The sequence below is a fragment of the Schistocerca cancellata genome, chromosome 3 (genome assembly GCF_023864275.1).
Source record: "Schistocerca cancellata isolate TAMUIC-IGC-003103 chromosome 3, iqSchCanc2.1, whole genome shotgun sequence".
In the NCBI taxonomy this organism is placed as follows: Eukaryota; Metazoa; Arthropoda; class Insecta; order Orthoptera; family Acrididae; genus Schistocerca; species Schistocerca cancellata.
In genome coordinates, this window is record NC_064628.1 from 88,062,151 (window position 1) to 88,083,831 (window position 21,681).

General features: G+C 46.2%; 1 protein-coding gene across 1 annotated transcript in view; it reads right to left on the reverse strand.

Moving 5' to 3' along the window:
- The window catches only part of LOC126176133 (facilitated trehalose transporter Tret1-like), a 54,110-nt gene that overhangs the window by 24,563 nt on the left and 7,866 nt on the right, over positions 1-21,681 (reverse strand). The window contains exons 2-3 of the mRNA XM_049923271.1: positions 16,695-16,964; positions 8,663-8,981 (exon numbers count right to left, since the gene is read on the reverse strand). Of these exons, the coding sequence (XP_049779228.1) occupies positions 8,663-8,981; positions 16,695-16,964 (589 nt within the window). The remainder of the gene's footprint in view (positions 1-8,662; positions 8,982-16,694; positions 16,965-21,681) is intronic.

Genomic DNA, 21,681 nt, shown 5'->3' on the forward strand with positions numbered 1-21,681 from the left:
ACATAGTTACCCAGAAGGCGTGTGGGAGGGGGTATTGGGTTACACCGTGACCTTGAGGTAAGATAGCTATCTTGTCTGGAAATGGTACTAATATACTACTCACATTCACTTGTAAAAGGCTACGTATCTAACAACGGCCATTTCAGGGAAGAGCTATAAAAATTCCACGATTTTCTGCACGACGTTCATCCGAAAATAATTTGGAGACTGAAGTCGGCGTACCGTGTTTAGATGTGTTGGCGTGCAGAAGACATGTCAATAGTCTAGGGCACAGAATTTATGGGAAACTACCTATAGAACTGGTATTTAGACGTTTCATCGCACCACCAACCAACCCAGCAGCAGATCGCTCTAAACACACTGTCTTCGCTTGCATTCTGCACCAGTCGCAGTAAGAGCTTGCGATCAGATTTATATTGCCTTAGGGAAACGTTGATGTCCAACGACAATGATGACGCGTCCATAAGCAGGGCCTTCAAACGAAGCGATGATAATAATCAAGCATACTGGAGGAACGAGTAATTTTCTGCACATTCCGTAACGTTACCGTTGTGATTAGAGTAACCGCCAGCAAAGGCGGTGTCTTTCGGAAGACTGGTACAAGGATTACATTAGTCAGTCAGTAAAAGATAAAAGACTTGTTTCGACCAACAATGGTACGTGCCTGACGCATCCACACTGCGCAAGTCTATGCTGAAACGTGTGTTTGCAGTTACGTAAGTGTCTGCAAAACTGGGACAACAAAAGAATGCTACACAAGATTAAGAGGAAATGTAAAATCAGCGTTAGAGCAGCGCTAAGAAAATTTGACCATGTTATGAATTATAAGAACATACACGTGGTAGGAAGAAAGAATAATTTGAAGATGGTATCTGCTCCCGAAAGAACAGGTACCATTGATGACCGTGCAGCTTCTCTATAATGAAATGATAATTAAATTAAAACCCTTAGCTGCCGACAGGTGTTCTTTATATACATCAATGGGGACAGCTGAAAATGTGTGCCCCGACCAGAACTCTAACCCAGGATCTCCTGCTTACATGGCAGACACTCTATCCATCTAAGCCACCGAGGGCACAGATGAATAGCGCGACTGCAGGGACTTTTCCCTTGCACGCTTTCCGTGAGACCCACATTCCCCACTGTCCACAACCTATCTTCGTAGTGTTCCTATTAGATATTTGCCCCTTCACTTATTACTCAAACCACACTAAGCTGATGAGTCCCGTAAGAGTTTGGGCAAAGCATGCGCATTCGCAAAGAAGAAGGTCAACAGCCGGGTAGCCTTTAACTATATGAAGATGGTATGTGCTCCCGAAAGAATGGGCAAAATATCGATTGGAACACCACGAATGTAGGTTGTGGACAGTTGGGAATGTGAGTCTCACGGGAAGTGTGCAAGGGATAAGACCCTGCAGTCACACTATCCTCTTTTCCCTCGGTGCCTCAGATGGATACGGCGTCTGCCATGTAAGCATGAGATCCCGCCACACATTTTCAGCTGGCCCCATTGATGTATAACAACACCACTTGTCGGCAGCTAAGGGTTTCAATTTAATGATCATTTAAGAAAGAGTAATATTTATGGACGTCCGCGAAGCGTCGAAACTGCGAGCAGTGAGTACCATTTTAATGCACCACTCGGGGTAGCCCTGCAGTCTGCAGCGTCTGTGGCGACTGACCCCATCACAGGTTCAAGTCCTCCCTCAGGCAAGGGTGTGTGTGTTGTCCTTAGCGAAAGTTAATTTAAATTACATTAAGTAGTGCGTAAGTCAATGGACTGATAACCTCAGCAGTTTGATCCCACAGGAACTTACCACAACAATTTTAATGCAGATGACTAACAGCTTCCATGTTCGTTGCTGCCAGCCATCACGGAAGTAAACACTGAGCCACGGTGAACACAGACAACTATTCAGGTTCAAAATGGTTCAAATGGCACTCACCACTATGGAGCTTAACATCTGACGTCATCAGTCCCCTAGACTTAGAACAACTTAAACCTAACTAACCTTGTAAGACGTTGTGGTCTCCTCACCTTCATTGCTTACGAATTCCGCGCTCACACTCATATTCTGCACATCAAGACGCTTCATTCGAACCTGAACTCGATAAGATAAAGTCAATGTTGTATGAATTCATGTAAACAATATGCAAATAACTAATAAATCGCAAATGCACACCGAGATTGAAATACTCGAGGCTGGCATACACACGCACATTCAAGACATGACGGTTGCAGGGGATTTTAGTTCGGGAGACACAAACCGCATGCCAGGGGACCAGTCCCTTCAGAGGACAACTCAGCCTATCTATGTCGGCCAGTGACCGCCCATAGAGCAGACAGTATTTGCCTGAGGGAAAGGAAGAACGACCCCGTGTTCCGCTTAAAAGCAAATTCCACTACATTGTGTGAGAGCACCTAGCCTACGCATTCTTTACAAATATAGCATGCAGTTTCAGAGATTTTCAAGGGAGACAGCAAACGCCAAACGCCGATGCTACAGATTTCTGGATTGGTCAGCTTAAACGAAACGTCATTCTCTCGTTTTAGAAGAGCAATGCTCATTGGCAGACGATATTCCTGACTCCTTGAGCTGAAGGAGTAATGGAAGGGACCGAAAGATATACCCCTCATGTCTGGCATCGAGAGGGGGCGTTCTGTTGTCGCTCTTGGAGCGAAAACATGTAACGAGAGCGTGCGCGCTTGTACGTGTACTCAAAGAGTGAGGAACAAGTCTCTCCTCAGTACTTAACTGGGAGAGCACCTCTGTCGAGAGCGAATTGGAGTGTGACTCTATACTGAGTCCTTGTGATTAAGCATTGTTCACTGTGTTGGCCGCTACACTTACTGTGTGGTGTGAACGAACAGAGTTATAGTCAAACGCCTGCGAGCGAATTTTTGAGTGGCATCGCGGTGGACTTGTTATCTGACCGGTGTACCACGCCAGTAGTTAGACTAGGGGCGAATAGGAGTCCTTGACTTCATGAAGACTTAGGGAGAGTTTGATTGGCGAAGGTCAATCTAGATAGAACGAGAGTTATCTTATTTGTCAGCAGCGAGTGGCACAAACAGCAGTCATCGCAGCTTTCGGTATTGTGCGCTACAGCTCTTGTGAGCCCCATATTTCCTCCACAACAATACACTTCACTGCATTTCTCACGCGACAGCCTCAACCGTACCTAGCAGCACTGTAATGGATAATTATTCAAGTTGAGTAGGCGCGGCTCTCAGCCATTCTGCCAAGTCAATAACAATCTTAAACTTAAACTTCGTGTAGAAATTTCATTAGCGAATCCTATCCTTAAGAGGTAACTTCACATTCCGAAAAGAACCCGGAAATAACTTACTCATTTCATAACTAAAAGTGCCATTGTGATTTCTCAGAACTTTTGCAAAATAAAATAATACTTTTCGTTAGTTTCATGTTTTTCTTACACTAACTAGCAATACTCCAGTACCCAAGTATCCCACTAGTTACGTAAGAAATTTTGTGAATTTTTGTGTCATTTCCGTACAGCGGAAGACTCCAGAAGATATTTATTGCTGAGAGTTTTTCAGGCATTTCTCTTTAGAACGTTAGGAGCGTCTGTCTGACTTTTGTAGTAGTGTGGGGGTGGAGACTGCATCTTGCAGGAGCCACAGGCTAAGGGTACGTATCAGATTAATCCGTTGCGCAGAATGGCAGAATAGCACCTACACGCTCACAACGTAAGGACAGCACACACATCCATGCCCGAGGCAGGATTCGAACCTGCGACCATAGCAGCAGCGTGATTCCGGACTGGAGCGCCTAGAACCGCTCGACCACAGCGGCTGGCAACTATTCAGGGAACAACTGAGGCGGCATAGCAACAACAGTTGTTTGGATTTCTATCTCTTTCAGTATCTGCTGCCGGTATTTATCAAATAATGGCGACTCACCAATAGGAGCCCCAAGATTTTTACCCAGAAACGCATTTCTCCACAAAAATCGGGGGAGGATGTCCTTTTACAAGTGAACACAACACCGTCTTTTCACTGTGGTCATTCACCAGAGACGATAATGGAATCGCGAAGGAGAATCCGGTAGAAGGATCGAAATGTCGAGAACTGGAATATTTTTAGACTGAAATTTTCACTCTACAGCGGAATGTGCGCTGATATGAAACTTCCTGGCAGATTAAAACTGTGTGCCAGACCGAGACCTGAACTCAAGACCTTTGCCTTGCCTTCGCAGGCAAGTGCTCTACCAACTTTTTTTTCAACCTATCATCAATGCAACTTTTTCTTTTATTTTTTCTTTTCTTAGACCTCTTCCACTTCAGGCGTTGGCCACTATCACCCATACCAATCCCAAGGTCCTATAAAAAAAAAATCCAGTGCCATCGCCACTTTCACCCCAACCTACTTTATATATATATATATATATATATATATATATATATATATATATATATATATACACTCCTGGAAATGGAAAAAAGAACACATTGACACCGGTGTGTCAGACCCACCATACTTGCTCCGGACACTGCGAGAGGGCTGTACAAGCAATGATCACACGCACGGCACAGCGGACACACCAGGAACCGCGGTGTTGGCCGTCGAATGGCGCTAGCTGCGCAGCATTTGTGCACCGCCGCCGTCAGTGTCAGCCAGTTTGCCGTGGCATACGGAGCTCCATCGCAGTCTTTAACACTGGTAGCATGCCGCGACAGCGTGGACGTGAACCGTATGTGCAGTTGACGGACTTTGAGCGAGGGCGTATAGTGGGCATGCGGGAGGCTGGGTGGACGTACCGCCGAATTGCTCAACACGTGGGGCGTGAGGTCTCCACAGTACATCGATGTTGTCGCCAGTGGTCGGCGGAAGGTGCACGTGCCCGTCGACCTGGGACCGGACCGCAGCGACGCACGGATGCACGCCAAGACCGTAGGATCCTACGCAGTGCCGTAGGGGACCGCACCGCCACTTCCCAGCAAATTAGGGACACTGTTGCTCCTGGGGTATCGGCGAGGACCATTCGCAACCGTCTCCATGAAGCTGGGCTACGGTCCCGCACACCGTTAGGCCGTCGTCCGCTCACGCCCCAACATCGTGCAGCCCGCCTCCAGTGGTGTCGCGACAGGCGTGAATGGAGGGACGAATGGAGACGTGTCGTCTTCAGCGATGAGAGTCGCTTCTGCCTTGGTGCCAATGATGGTCGTATGCGTGTTTGGCGCCGTGCAGTTGAGCGCCACAATCAGGACTGCATACGACCGAGGCACACAGGGCCAACACCCGGCATCATGGTGTGGGGAGCGATCTCCTACACTGGCCGTACACCACTGGTGATCGTCGAGGGGACACTGAATAGTGCACGGTACATCCAAACCGTCATCGAACCCATCGTTCTACCATTCCTAGACCGGCAAGGGAACTTGCTGTTCCAACAGGACAATGCACGTCCGCATGTATCCCGTGCCACCCAACGTGCTCTAGAAGGTGTAAGTCAACTACCCTGGCCAGCAAGATCTCCGGATCTGTCCCCCATTGAGCATGTTTGGGACTGGATGAAGCGTCGTCTCACGCGGTCTGCACGTCCAGCACGAACGCTGGTCCAACTGAGGCGCCAGGTGGAAATGGCATGGCAAGCCGTTCCACAGGACTACATCCAGCATCTCTACGATCGTCTTCATGGGAGAATAGCAGCCTGCATTGCTGCGAAAGGTGGATATACACTGTACTAGTGCCGACATTGTGCATGCTCTGTTGCCTGTGTCTATGTGCCTGTGGTTCTGTCAGTGTGATCATGTGATGTATCTGACCCCAGGAATGTATTAATAAAGTTTCCCCTTCCTGGGACAATGAATTCACGGTGTTCTTATTTCAATTTCCAGGAGTATATATATATATATATATATATATATATATATATATATATATATATATATATATATATATATATATAAGAAACTTTCCGTGACAAACTGTCTAGTACCCGTAAAACAGAAGAACAGGAAATCAATCAAACACTTCTGACTTGTTTTATGTTTCGGCTTCTAGCAAAAGTAGTTGTCCTGAGGCACTTGGACTTGCCGTACTATAAAAAAATAAGTAAATAAATAAAAAGAAAAAAATGCCAACTTAATTATAATGAAGCAAACTTAGTAGCGACTCGCTGTAGTGTTGTGCACCGACAAAAAATTACCGCTTCACTATGGCAAAGTGTGAAGTAAGAAATTTTGAAATAAAGCTTTGCCTTTTTGACTCTTTTTTTAGGTTGTGGTGTTCTTCCATTATATACTGTATGTACTCATCTATACTCGCATGTGAATTCGTAACTGCAAAATACGCAAACTGGCCGATAATCCAAGTGTAGCTATTGTGCTTTGTTGCAGGAAAGAAGTGCCAGTCTGGTTGAAGTACATCTTTAAGTGTTATAGCAGAGTCTGTAGTTTTAGTAATTATTGCGAGTTTTTTTCTAGTCCAGTTCCTTATGTGGTATTGGTCTCGGCAGATGAGAATGTGTGCCAAGGTATCTACAGTATGGCAATGATCGCAGTACTGACTCCGCTTCATTTTGATATTGTGAAGTTTTTCACCTGTGCGGACCTTCTCGTTTACAATGTCATACCATGTTGACACTACTTTGAAGTGGAGGATGGGATTGTTAATATCTTCCCAGACGTTACTCCAGTTGACCGCTGGATATTTCGCTTCCATTGGGTTTTGCCTACGGTGTCTCGTGAGGTGGTAATTGGTCCTTCTGGTGTTAAGCACCTGTGGAGTACCTTGAATATAGCTCATTTCCAGGTAGTAAGACCGGACCTAGTCGAGTTGAGCGCTGATGCGACCAACATTGACTGACCAACTGAGCTACCCAAGCAAGACTCACGCCCCGTTCTCACAGCGTTTGAAAGGTAGGAGACGAGGTACTGGAGGAATTAAAGCTATGAGGACGGGGCGTGAGTCGTGCTTGGGTAGCTCATTTGGTAGAACACTTGCCCGCGAAAAGCAAAGGTCCCGCGTTCGAGTCTCTGTCCTGCACACAGTTTTAATCTGCCAGGAAGTTTCACTGAAGTATTTTGATGGGAAATATGACGCGCCCTTACGAGACTCAGATTGTACACTACTGGCCATTAAAATTGCTACACCAAGAAGAAATGCAGATGATAAACGGGTATTCATTGGACAAATATATTATACTAGAACTGACATGTGATTACATTTTCACGCAATGTAGGTGCATACATCCTAAGAAATCAGTACCCAGAACAACTACCTCTGGCCGTAATAACGGCCTTGGTACGCGTGGGCATTGAGTCAAACAGAGCTTGCATGACGTGTACAGGTACAGCTGCCCATACAGTTTCAACACGATACCACAGTTCAAGGGTAGTGACTGCGTATTGTGACGAGCCAGTTGCTCGGCCACCATTGACCAGATGTTTTCAATTGGTGAGAGATCTGGAAAATGTGCTGGCCACGGCAGTAGTATAACATTTTCTGTATCCAGGAAGGCCCGTACACGACCTGCAACATGCGGTCGTGCATTATCCTGCTGAAGTGTACAGTTTCGCAGGGATCGAATGAAGGGTAGAGCCACGGGTTGTAACACATCTGAAATGTAACGCCCACTGTTCAAAGTGCCGTCAATACAAAAAAGAGGTGACCGAGACGTGTAATCAGTGGCACGCCATACCATCACGCCGTGTGATTCGGCAATATGGCGATGACGAATACACGCTTCCAATGTGCGTTCACCGCGATGTCACCCAACACGGAGGCGACCATCATGATGCTGTAAACAGAACCTACATACATCCGAAAAAAATGACGTTTTGCCATTCGTGCACCCAGGTTCGTCGTCGAGTACACCATTGCAGGCTCTCCTGTGTGTGATGCAGCGTGAAGGGTAGCCGGAGCCATGGTCTCCGAGCTGATAGTCCATGCTGCTGCAAACGTCGTCGAACTGTTCGTGCAGATGGTCGTTGTTTTGCAAACGTTCCCATCTGTTGACTCAGGTATCGAGACGTGGCTGCACGATTCATTACAGCCATGTGGATAAGATGCCTGTCATCTCGACTGCTACTGATACGAGGCCGTTGGGATCCAGCAAGGCGTTCCGTATTACCCTCCTGAACCCACCGATTCCATATTCTGCTAACAGTCATTGGATCTTGACCAACGCGAGAAGCAATATCGCGATACGATAAACCGCAATCGCGATAGGTTACAATCAGACCCTCATCAAAGACGGAAACGTGATGGTATGCATTTCTCCTCCTTACACGAGGCATCAGAACAACGTTTCACCAGGCAACACCTGTCAACTGCTGTTTGTGTGTGAGAAATCGGTTGAAAACCTTCCTCATGTCAGCACGTTGTAGGAGTCGCCACCGGCGCCAACCTTGTGTGAATGCTCTGGAAAGCTAATCATTTGCATATCACAGCATCTTCTTCCTGTCGGTTAAATATCGCACCTGTAGCACGTCATATTCGTATTGTAGCAATTTTAATGGCCAGTATTGTATAATCAATGACAACGATCACGAAGTTCTGGCATATACAGATTATGATTAACTTTAGGATATAAACTCTGTGCACCACTCCATACTTATCTGGGACACGTGCAAACCAAACACCTGTTATAAGAATCGGCTGTATGATCAGGGGAGTGAAACATTAATGAGCGACGAGTCCTCACCAGGGCGACGGACATGCCGGTGGAGGAGAAGATGAGCAGCGGCCTGCGGCCCAGGCGGTCCACCAGGAAGGGCGTGACGCACGACTCGAGCAGCATGGCGCCGTTGACGATGATGGGCGCCACACGGCTGTCCACGTCGCCGCCAGCGGCGTCGAAGATGCTCTGCGTGTAGAAGAGCACCGCGTTGATGCCCGCCAGCTGCTCGGCGCAGACCACGCCCAGAGAGATGGCCAGCGCGCGCCGGCACCTGCGGGACCGGAACAGGTCCAGCACCGACGCCTCGTTCACCTTGGACTCCTCCACAGCTTTCTGTAAGGCAAAACCACCACATCGTCCCAATCAGAAGTTCCTCAAGACCCACTGACGTGCTTCTAGTGTGGAACTTCCATACAAGAACTCTTCCGTCCCAACAGGCTTCAGAAGGGCAAACGATACCGACCGCCGTGTCATACGGATGCGGATATGGAGGAGCATGTGATAGGCGCACCGCCCTCCAGGCCGTTGTCAGGTTTCGTGACTGGAGCCGCTGCTTCTCAGTCAAGTAGCTCCCCAATTGGTCTCACAAGAGCTGAGTCCACCCTGATGGCCAACAGCTCTCGGCAGACCCAGATGGGCACCCATCCAAGTACTAGACAAACCTGATAGTGCTTAACTTCAGTGATCTAGGGAGCTGGTGTTACCACTGCCTCATGGCTGTTGGCCTCAAAAGTACAAGAGCGCATCAAAAATTTCAAATGGTTCAAATGGTTCTAAGCACTATGTGACTTAATATCTGAGGTCTTCAGTCCCCTAGACTTATAAGAACACTACTGGCCATTAAAATTGCTACACCACGAAGATGACGTGCTACAGACGCGAAATTTAAGCGACAGGAAGAAGATGCTCTGATATGCAAATGATTACCTTTTCAGAGCATTCACACAAGGTTGGCGCCGATGGCGACACCTACAACGTGCTGACATAAGCAGGAGAAATGATTACCATCACGTTTCCGACTTTGACAAAGGCCAGATCGTAGCCTATCGCGATTGCAGTTTATCATATCGCGACATTGCTGCTCGCGTTGGTCGAGATCCAATGACTGTTAGCAAAATATGGAATCGGTGGGTTCAGGAGGGTAATACGGAAAGCCGTGCTGGATCCCAACGGCCTCGTATCACTAGCAGTCGAGATGACAGGCATCTTATCCGCATGGCTGTAACGGATCGTGCAGCCACGTCTCGATCCCTGAGTCAACAGACGGGGACGTTTGCAAAACAACAACCATCTGCACGAACAGTTCGACGACATTTGCAGCACCATGGACTATCAGCTCGGAGACCATGGCTCCGGTTACCCTTGACGCTGCATCAAACACAGGAGCGCCTGCGATGGTGTACTGAACAACGAACCTGTCTGCACAAAGGGCAAAACGTCCTTTTTTCGGATGAATCCAGGTTCTGTTTACAGCATCACGATGGTCGCATCAGTGTTTGGCGACATCGCGGTGAACGCAAATTGGAAGCGTGTATTCGTCATCGTCATACTGGTGTATCACCCGGCGTGATGGTATGGGGTGCCATTGGTTACACGTCTCGGTCACCTCTTGTTCGCATTGACGGCACTTTGAACAGTGGACGTTACAGTTCAGATATGTTACGACCCTTGGCTCTACCCTTCATTCGATCCCTGGGTATCCCTACTTTTCAGCAGGATAATGCACGAACGGATGCTGCACGTCCTGTACGGGAAACTGTTCGACTGCTGCCCTGGCCAGTACCTTCTGCAGATGTCTCACCAATTGAAAACGTCGGGTCAATGGTGACCAAGCAACTGACTCGTTACAATACGCCAGTCACTACTCTTGATGAACTGTGTTATTGTGCTGAAGCTGCATGGGCAGCTGTAGCTGTACACACCATCCAAGCTCTGTTTGACTCAATGCCCAGGCGTCTCAAGGCCGATATTACGGCCAGAGGTGGTTGTTCTGGGTACTGATTTCTCAGGATGTATGCACCCAAATTGCATGAATATGTAATCACATGTCAGTTCTAGTATAATATATTTGTCCAATGAATACCCGTTTATCATCTGCATTTCTTCTTGGTGTAGCAATTTTAATGGCCAGTAGTGTACTTAAACGTAACTAACCTAAGGACATCACACGCATGCAAGCCCGAGGCAGAATTCGAACCTGCGACCGTAGCAGCAGCGCGCTTCCGGACTGAAGCGCCTAGAACCGCTCGGCCGTAGCGGCCGGCGCATCAAAAACTAATCTACACTATGTGCAGCTTTAAAAGAACTGCTGATGTAAAACCTTTTATTTCAAAGCATACATATTTGATTTATATATGCAGACTGAAGCAATGAATGGAAATTTGGACGAAGGTTGGGTTTCGAACGTGGATCTCCTGCTCCCTAGGCGGATGCAATAACCACCATTCAACCCTTGTGTAATGGTTAGCGCATTGCCTAGTGACCAGAAGACCTAGGCTCGAATCCCGATCTTCGTACCAAATTTCATTCGTTGCTTCAGTCTGCATATATACTTCATACATGTTGGAGACTTGAAAAGGTCTCTGGAATCATATAGTTTCATCCGAGGTACATATTTAGTTATTATCACCCTCAACACAATTCCCTCCACTATCATTACAGCTACATCCTATAAATTCTTGCTTTTTCTGGCGGTTGGTGAGCACCCTTGGCCGTTTTCAGGTGATCTTGTATCTTCAGTGTGGGCTGGTAGATTACACACAGGGCTGGAAGTTTTCAGCTGTGAGCTCCTTGATGACAGGTGCCAGTTGTGCTTTCACTGCTTCAACGGACTGAAATCTGCAGACTTGATGAAAGTCGCGTGGTGTGGCACTCTTTCACCTACTTCGCGATAATACAAAACGAGCTGCTCTTTACTGAACTTTTTCGACATCTACCGTCAGTCTTATCTGACGTGGATCCCACACCGCACAGCAGTACTCCAGAAGAGGGCGAACAAGCCTGGGGTAAGCAGTCTCTTTAGCAGACCTGTTGCGCTTTACATGTGTTCTGCCAATAAATTGGAGTCTTTGTTTTTTTTTTTTACCCACCACATATTCTCCGGCTATAGCACTATGCCATTTAATTTACTGATATTAGTTAGTTTTGGTGTGGTATCGCTATTCGCTATCGTTTCGCTCAACTAAGTGTTGGAACAGCTGAATCGGATTTTTCCTCCCTACGTTGCAGAACTGTTTAAATATTGTTTCACAACCACGTATTTCAAATGAAACGATGAATTCTGTGCAAATACGAACGGTGTCGCTATGGGGAGCCCCTTAAGATTAGCTGCATCGAAATTCTTTACGGAGCAGTTCGAGGTGCAGTCATTGGAAACTGCAGACAAGAAGCCAAGTTCCTGGTTCCGGTATGCCGATGATACGTTTGTTTTGTGGCGCCATGGCAGGGAGGGACTGCGTCGTTTTCACAATCATCTCAACGGATCAGCCCGAAGATACGGTTCACCATGGTGGAGGAGGCAGGCAGAAGATTAAATTTTCTTGATGTGCTAGTTTTCAAGAAGGAAGATGGTAATATAATTGCGTAGGCTTCCGCGGCCAGAGTCTTGAAAGTTTTCTGGGTGTGGTACCACGTCATAATGTATAAAACTACTGTTGCTGGAGTCCCAGAAGAAGGCCGCTGCAACCGTGGCCGAAACGTTGGTTTTTCTCCAGCAGCAGTAGTTTTATACATTATGACGCGGTACCAAAACCAGAAAACTTTTATGTCGAAGGAAGATGGTAGCTTGAGCGACACGGTTTACCAATAACCAACGCACACAGACCGTTACCTTCGAGACTCGAACCACCACCTACTACAAAAGCGAGGCATCGCAAAGACGTTGGCTGACAGAACAATCAAAATCTCTGTTTGACGCAGAATTAAAATATCTCACCAATGCACTGCTGGAAAATATTTACTCGTTCGCTAAGGTGAAATGAGCCTTAACACCACCGCGTAGAAATCATAGCGACGCTCAACCGCCGGGGAAATCGAAAGTTTTCGTGCACGTTGCTGACTGCTTAGGAAAAATGATGAAAAAGCGGAACATCGCCGTAATCTAGAAAGCTACCTAGAATATACGAGATCATCTAAAATCGGACAAGGATGCTCGGATACCGCTGGAAAAAGCAAGAATTTGCATGATTCCGTGTAGTTGTGCGAAGGTGTACGTGGGTACTAGAAAAATAACGATCAAAAAACAACTAGAAGGCCACAGCGACAATTACAGAACAGGGGAGTTTCACAGAACAGCTGTTGCGCAAAATTCTGCACCTGGGAGACCACGACATTCATTTCGATAGAATTCAAGTACTGGCAGCCATAAGTAGATAACACGGAAAGTTTTACAGAGAGGGCTTAGAGATTGTAAAATAGCCCAGGAATTTCGATAGTAAGAAGAAGAAAGTGAAACTGAATGACCTCTGGATTCCGTTGCTGAAGAAGATGTGTACGTCTTCCACCATGGAGTGACAGCAACAGCGGACAACGGCAGCCGACAACGGCCAATTGCGCTCGCGTGTACAAAACATATGACATCACGCCACTGCGCGGAAGTACGCGGAAGTGGAATTTTGCTGTAGTCAGTAGCGAGCCACGTTGTGAAGCGGACGCTCAAAACAATACGATCCCTCTTGAAAATGTCATCCGCAGATGAGGACGAAACGTTGGTTTTAAGGTGAACTCCATTCGAGCACAGCTTAATAACCTGGAAAACCTTAACATTTGTGAACATCAGTCCCGTTATTTTACAGCCACATCTCGTATCTTACTTTAGAAGGAAGGCAGCAGTGTGGTTTGGAACCGCGCTTTAGTATCCCCTTCAGCAGAAGTGGATATGGACACGGATGTGCTGACACGCGTCTCCAGAGTATTGTGGCAAGCTGTGACCGACGGCGCGCACGAAGCATTGTGTAGGCCGAACCACTGATTCGGGTGTGTTTATCTCTCGGCGGCAATAGTGTGGCTATGTGTGTTCTTACGCTGGCTTTAACTACCTCGGAGCCGGCCTTCGCCTCGTCCCACGCTCTGTTTCCAGCTACTTATTGTTCTGCCGCTGGCGCTTCCCGCATTTTGTGTTTTTCCCCGCACTCGTCTTTGTACAGTCTTCGGACTCTCTGCTCCCTCGTAGACTGACTCGCACGTCGACTTTCGTTCCTCTTCTGGGTTTCAGTACCCCGGCTTTTTAGTGGAGCCATCATCTACTAGTACAGTTTCATATGTGCCGACAGTGACGGTATCGTGGCGTTGTTACGTCGTGTGCAGATACAAAACACACGTATAAGAAAGAGATTGTGGTTACAGGTACCAATGTGTAACATGCAGAGTTGTAAAACTACCGGAGGCTGCCATAGACTAACGTAAGCAAGCTTAGACTGCGGTTGTTTCCCTAGTAGTTTTGGTCAGTTGAGGTCGTACCCGTGTTACCTGTTCGTCTGGTCTGTTGCATACCAGACGGGCGTTGCCTCATAAGGATCGTTTTGTTTACGCACGCGACTAGTGCTCACAAGAAATCTAGCTTCCACCACCGCACATACAACTGATCTTAATGAAGAAATTTGTTAGGGCCCTATGTCAAGATGGACCCTGCTTCAACTACCTTGCCAGAAATTTCCCTACATCACATAAGAGAAACTGAAAGCTGGAATTTTTATTGGTTCTCAAATATAGAAAATAATGAAGGATGAGTTTGATCAGACAATGAAGAACGGATGGGTCGCCTTGCCATCAGTTACTGAGAACTTTCTAGAGAAAAATGAATATCCTAATTAGAAGACAATTACTGAAAAAATGTTGCAAAATTTCAAGATGAATGGCTGTAATATGAGTGTGGAAGTCCGCTTTCTATACTCATACATCAACTACTTTCCGGAAACTTTGGGGCATTATAGTGAAGAGCAGGGTGGACGTTTCCACCACGATGTTAAGATAGAGAGGAGATACCATGAGAACTGGGCTGCAGCTATGATTTTCGTCTAGTGTTGGATGTCGAAGAGGGATAGTCATCATATGCAAGGATCTGCAAGGAAGTCAAAGAAGAGAAAGTTTAAAAATTAATGAAACATTGTTGACTTCTTGTTTCTATATATGGAAGTCACGAAATAAATTAGGGTAGTTCTATAGAGAATTTTTAAATGTGTTTTGATTAAAAACTCATCTTGTGTGAAATGGTGTTTGAATATATCTGTAGGCTCAAAAGCTAAAATCGTCAAAATATTACTTCTTATTTTGCTAAAAACCTGACGTGATTGGATTGAAGAGTTCCTAGATAACAGAACGCAGCATGTCATTCTGAATGGAGAGAAGTCTTCCGAAGTAAGAGTGATTTCAGGTGTGCCGCACGGAAGTGTCGTAGGACCGTTGCTATTCACAATATACATAAATGACCTTGTGGATGACATCGGAAGTTCACTGAGGCTTTTTGCGGATGGTGCGGTGGTTTATCGAGAGGTTCTAACAATGGAAAATTGTACTGAAATGCAGGAGGATCTGCAGCGAATTGACACATGGTGCAGGGAATGGCAATTGAATGTCAATGTAGACAAGTGTAATTTGCTGCGAATACATAGAAAGAAAGATCCCTTATCATTTATCTGCAATATAGCAGGTCAGCAACTGGAAGCAGTTAATTCCATAAATTATCTGGGAGTACGCATTAGGAGTGATTTAAAATGGAATTATCATATAAAGTTGATCGTCGGTAAAGCAGATGCCAGACTGAGATTCATTGGAAGAATCCTAAGGAAACGCAATCCGAAAACAAAGGAAGTAGGTTACATTACGCTTGTTCGCCCACTGCTTGAATACTGCTCAGCAGTGTGGGATCCGTACCAGATAGGGTTGATAGAAGAGATAGGGAAGATCCAACGGAGAGCAGCGCGCTTCGTTACAGGATCATTTAGCAATCGCGAAAGCGTTACGGACATGATTGATAAACTCCAGTGGAAGACTCCGCAGGAGAGACGCTCAGTAGCTCGGTACGGGCTTTTCTTGAAGTTTCGAGAACATACCTTCACCGAGGAGTCAAGTAGTATATTGCTCCCTCCTACGTATATCTCGTGAAGAGACCATGAGGATAAAATCAGAGAGATTAGAGCCCACACAGAGGCATACCGACAATCCTTCTTTCCACGAACAATACGAGACTGGAATAGAAGGGAGAACCGATAGAGGTACTCAAGGTACCCTCCGCCACACACCGTCAGGTGGTTTGTAGAGTATGGAAGTAGGTGTAGAGATGTAGATACACAAAAACGAAAGTTATATCAAGAATCAGCATAAAAAATGAATTAAGTACACTTACTTTCAACAAATCATGTGACAAAAAGTTCTGAAATGCAGACTGGTGTTATTTGTTGTCCACTGTGCAAGAAAAGTATTCTTGTAACATGTGTAGATTATCTTGCGTGCATATTATTCATCGTCGATAGTTGTGATTATGGTTTTGTTATTTTGGCCAATGCCAACGACGTGAATAAAGCAACTGGTATACATCGCGAAATTTCATGTATGTCACTTAATTGCCCCAGTCTGAATGCCCTAGTCATGTGCAGTAGCAATCCATTTCAGCCAACATTACCTGATCAAGAACTCACAACTCGGCCATTTTACCAAAATTTACAGAATTTTGGATTTTTTCCGGTGTCTTAAGAACCAGCTACAACTCCCACATGGGCTCCAATCTTATACAGAAGAGGCCAGTATCTCGCACACAGTAGTAACATTTGTAGCGATAGGGTTTCATGTGGCTGTCTGGTATAAGGTAATTTAATAGCCTGATAAAAGTCTTTTTCTCTTGTACAAGTATACGTAAGTCGTATTTGTGATTTTACCACGAATACATAACCAATGAAAAGACAAGGCAGTAGTTTATGTATTTTGAGGGTTATGAAATGTGAGAGAGGGTGAATTGGTTGCCAGGTGTCTTTTGTAACCACTGAGTCATGCAAGGGTCAAGAAAAAATTAAGCTGGAGTTGCGCTGTGTACTGATGATATGAAGCGTATACCTTCATCCTCTGAAGTTCAGAAGAGATGTCGCTGTTGTCGTCTCGCAGTCGCCGGAGACAGTTCTCCGCGTCTTCATCCCTGCCCTTGGCCAGCAGGTAGTAGGGCGACTCTGGCACCCAGAAGAAGGTCACCAGAAACAAGAGAGTTGCAGTGAGACCTATGGCTGCTAGCGTAGTGTACGATACGAAGGGGCCGATGCAGTAGTCGATCATGAAGCCCGTGGTTATCGACGGCTGCTGTACCATAGACAGCGCACCCCTGATGTTAGCCTGCAGATAGGGAGTAATTGCATTATAAGAAATCATGAAATCTCCACGTAAAAAAAAGAAAAGAACTTGATGGAATTTTAGTAATTCTGTAGTTTAGAAAATGCAAAGGTGATGTACAACTCACTTTTGTCCTTCCTGTTAGAGGTTCCAGTCAATAAGGTTCGGTATAGATTTCTGTTATTGAAATTACTAATTAAGTAATAGGTAAATGTTTAAATTACTCTGTGTATTTTACTGAAGATAGTGTAATCAGCACCATGTCGAACAAATACAGAAAGCTTTCATGCTTTTTCAGCCTGTTAATTACTTGGAGCAGATTGGTTAGTTGACACAACGACTGCGCGCCATCAGCACACTATCCTTTAATCATTTTCATATGTACAAGTCCAGCCTGCAGTTCAGTGTTCCTTGCGAAGTCCGATTATCACTGTTATTATCATGCAGATTATTTCATCGCTTTGAACCTAAACTCAAACACAGTCATATGTCACCAAAATATACTGCTATCCAGCAACGGATTCTAGACCAGATGAGACAGTTAAATGAAGATAAAATGTATTTTATGCGACCCTGTTTAGCGAAAATTTTATTCTTTTATTTCAAGAATCTTTAAAAAATTCCACGCCGGTCAAAGCAAAGACAGCATTACACTGGCAAGGGTGACAGGACCAACATTTATATATATATATATATATATATATACTCCTGGAAATTGAAATAAGAACACTGTGAATTCATTGTCCCAGGAAGGGGAAACTTTATTGACACATTCCTGGGGTCAGATACATCACATGATCACACTGACAGAACCACAGGCACATAGACACAGGCAACAGAGCATGCACAATGTCGGCACTAGTACAGTGTATATCCACCTTTCGCAGCAATGAGGGTGCTATTCTCCCATGGAGACGATCGTAGAGATGCTGGATGTAGTCCTGTGGAACGGCTTGCCATGCCATTTCCACCTAGCGCCTCAGTTGGACCAGCGTTCGTGCTGGACGTGCAGACCGCGTGAGACGACGCTTCATCCAGTCCCAAACATGCTCAATGGGGGACAGATCCGGAGATCTTGCTGGCCAGGCTAGTTGACTTACACCTTCTAGAGCACGTTGGGTGGCACGGGATACATGCGGACGTGCATTGTCCTGTTGGAACAGCAAGTTCCCTTGCCGGTCTAGGAATGGTAGAACGATGGGTTCGATGACGGTTTGGATGTACCGTGCACTATTCAGTGTCCCCTCGACGATCACCAGTGGTGTACGGCCAGTGTAGGAGATCGCTCCCCACACCATGATGCCGGGTGTTGGCCCTGTGTGCCTCGGTCGTATGCAGTCCTGATTGTGGCGCTCACCTGCACGGCGCCAAACACGCATACGACCATCATTGGCACCAAGGCAGAAGCGACTCTCATCGCTGAAGACGACACGTCTCCATTCGTCCCTCCATTCACGCCTGTCGCGACACCACTGGAGGCGGGCTGCACGATGTTAGGGCGTGAGCGGAAGACGGCCTAACAGTGTGCGGGACCGTAGCCCAGCTTCATGGAGTCGGTTGCGAATGGTCCTCGCCGATACCCCAGGAGCAACAGTGTCCCTAATTTGCTGGGAAGTGGCGGTGCGGTCCCCTACGGCACTGCGTAGGATCCTACGGTCTTGGCGTGCATCCGTGCGTCGCTGCGGTCCGGTCCCAGGTCGACGGGCACGTGCACCTTCCGCCGACCACTGGCGACAACATCGATGTACTGTGGAGACCTCACGGACCACGTGTTGAGCAATTCGGCGGTACGTCCACCCGGCCTCCCGCATGCCCACTATACGCCCTCGCTCAAAGTCCGTCAACTGCACATACGGTTCACGTCCACGCTGTCGCGGCATGCTACCAGTGTTAAAGACTGCGATGGAGCTCCGTATGCCACGGCAAACTGGCTGACACTGACGGCGGCGGTGCACAAATGCTGCGCAGCTAGCGCCATTCGACGGCCAACACCGCGGTTCCTGGTGTGTCCGCTGTGCCGTGCGTGTGATCATTGCTTGTACAGCCCTCTCGCAGTGTCCGGAGCAAGTATGGTGGGTCTGACACACCGGTGTCAATGTGTTCTTTTTTCCATTTCTATATATATATATATATATATATATATATATATATATATATATATATATATATATCTCAAAGTTTTCGGACGCCCCAAAAGTAAGTATAAGAGCTAGTAATCATATTCAAGTACGTATTAGCTGTATTGTTCCCCAGTGTCATGCTCATTATAGCTTTTAAGAGAAGTGTTCCACGTTTTTAAAAATCAAATCTCTCAAACGTAACTTTCCGTTGATATGCTCTTCGCGTTCCAAGCACTGCATGTCGCTTATTTTCTTCACTAGATGGAGTTCATAGGACTTCAACAAATCTGTAAACACGGATACTGGTAAAAGAGGGTCATGTATCTATGCACGAGATATAAGAAAGTGAATAGCAGTGAGTGCTCATTATAAACATCGATAATGGGACGAAGAAAGGAGTTTTCAACAGAAAAACGTTCTGAAATTATGTTTTTTAGTCCATCCGGTCTTGCTATACGACAAATAGCATTTCAAGAACATGTTTCCTTGGGATATGTCCATTATACCTTGCAAATTCCAGAATGTCGATCGATCTCGAAAGGGTAGGCCAAAAGTCACTTCAAAAAGTGATGACAAATATATAGTACTCACAAGTAAACGTGATGGATTCAAAAGAGCGCCAGTTTTAGCGGCAGAACTCAACCGTAGTAGGGAAAAGCCGGCGAGTGTAAGTACTGTGAAAAGGCGACTTCCGGCAGTGAACCTAAACGGGCGTGCGGCGGCTGAGAAACCATTACTGACGGCTATTAATCGGCAGGAGAGGCTATGGGCAGGCAACATGAAAGTTGGGCAGTAAATCAATGGAAAAAGGTACTTTTCACTAACAAATCCAAATTTGAGGTCTTTCGCACAAAGCAACGCAAGTTTTTTCACCGGTTGCCAGGTGAACGATGTGGTATCGATAGTTCCGATGCCACAGAATAGGTGCACACTCGTAGGTTGGCAGTACGAGAGCGGACGAACCACGCCGACCACAGCGCCCTCAAGCTGACGCTGTGGAGCTCAACGAGTGCCGCTCTGCTTCCTGTCCAGTTCATCAAGAGCAGACGGCCTGGAAACATCGCATCGACTTCAGTGTGTGTTGGCTAGCTATTGAGACTTTGTACTACTTACGACGTGAATACCGCTTCGCGCCTACACGCTCATCATCGCAAAGTTATGTAACCATTTCTTACTAATTTTTTTCCTACAGAAAAGATCTTTAATTTTACACGCAGTACCGAAGTGCTTTACCTCACTTGCTCCTACTCGCAACCATCATTTGGCCTATTTTGCAGATCACAGGAACAGACCCACGCGCCGCTTTCCATGCAGTCTGTAAGAACATTTGTTGTCCACCGAAGCAGGCGGACACAACAATACACTGAAAAAAGTCACGGGATACTTTCCAATATCGTGTCGCGCCACCTTTTGCTCGGTGTAGTACAGCAACTCGAAGTGTTACTGACTCAACAAGGCGTTGGAGGTCCCCTGCTGAAATACTGAGCCATGCTGACTCTATAGCCGTCAATAATTGCGAAAGTGGTGCCGCTGCAGGATTGTCTGTACGAACTGACCTCTCTACTGTGTCTCATAAATGTTCGATAGGATTCATGTCGGGCGATCTGGGTAACCAAACCGTTCGCTCGAACTGTCAAGAATGTTTGTGAAAACTTTCGCGAACAACAGTGGTCCAGAAACACGGCGCATTGTCATCCATAAAAGTTCCACCTTTTTATCATCATCATCATCATCATCATCATCATTTAAGACTGATTATGCCTTTCAGCGTTCAGTCTGGAGCATAGCCCCCCTTATACAGTTCCTCCATGATCCCCTATTCAGTGCTAACATTGGTGCCTCTTCTGATGTTAAACCTATTACTTCAAAATCATTCTTAACCGAATCCAGGTACCTTCTCCTCGGTCTGCCCCGACTCTTCCTACCCTCTACTGCTGAATCCATGAGTCTCTTGGGTAACCTTGCTTCTCCCATGCGTGTAACATGACTCAACACCCCACCATCTAAGCCTGTTCGCCCTGACTGCTACATCTATAGAGTTCATTCCCAGTTTTTCTTTGATTTCCTCATTGTGGACACGCTCCTGCCATTGTTCCCATCTACTAGTACCTGCAATCATCCTAGCTACTTTCATATCCGTAACCTCAATCTTGTTGATAAGGTAACCTGAATCCACCCAGCTTTCGCTCCCATACAACAAAGTTGGTCGAAAGATTGAACGGTGCACAGATAACTTAGTCTTGGTACTGACTTCCTTCTTGCAGAAGAGAGTAGATCGTAGCTGAGCGCTCACTGCATTAGCTTTGCTACACCTCGCTTCCAGTTCTTTCACTATGTTGCCATCCTGTGAGAATATGCATCCTAAGTACTTGAAACCGTCCACCTGTTCTAACTTTGTTCCTCCTATTTGGCACTCAATCCGTTTATATTTCTTTCCCACTGACATTACTTTCGTTTTGGAGATGCTAATCTTCATACCATAGTCCTTACATTTCTGATCTAGCTCTGAAATATTACTTTGCAAACTTTCAATCGAATCTGCCATCACAACTAAGTCATCCGCATATGCAAGACTGCTTATTTTGTGTTCACATATCTTA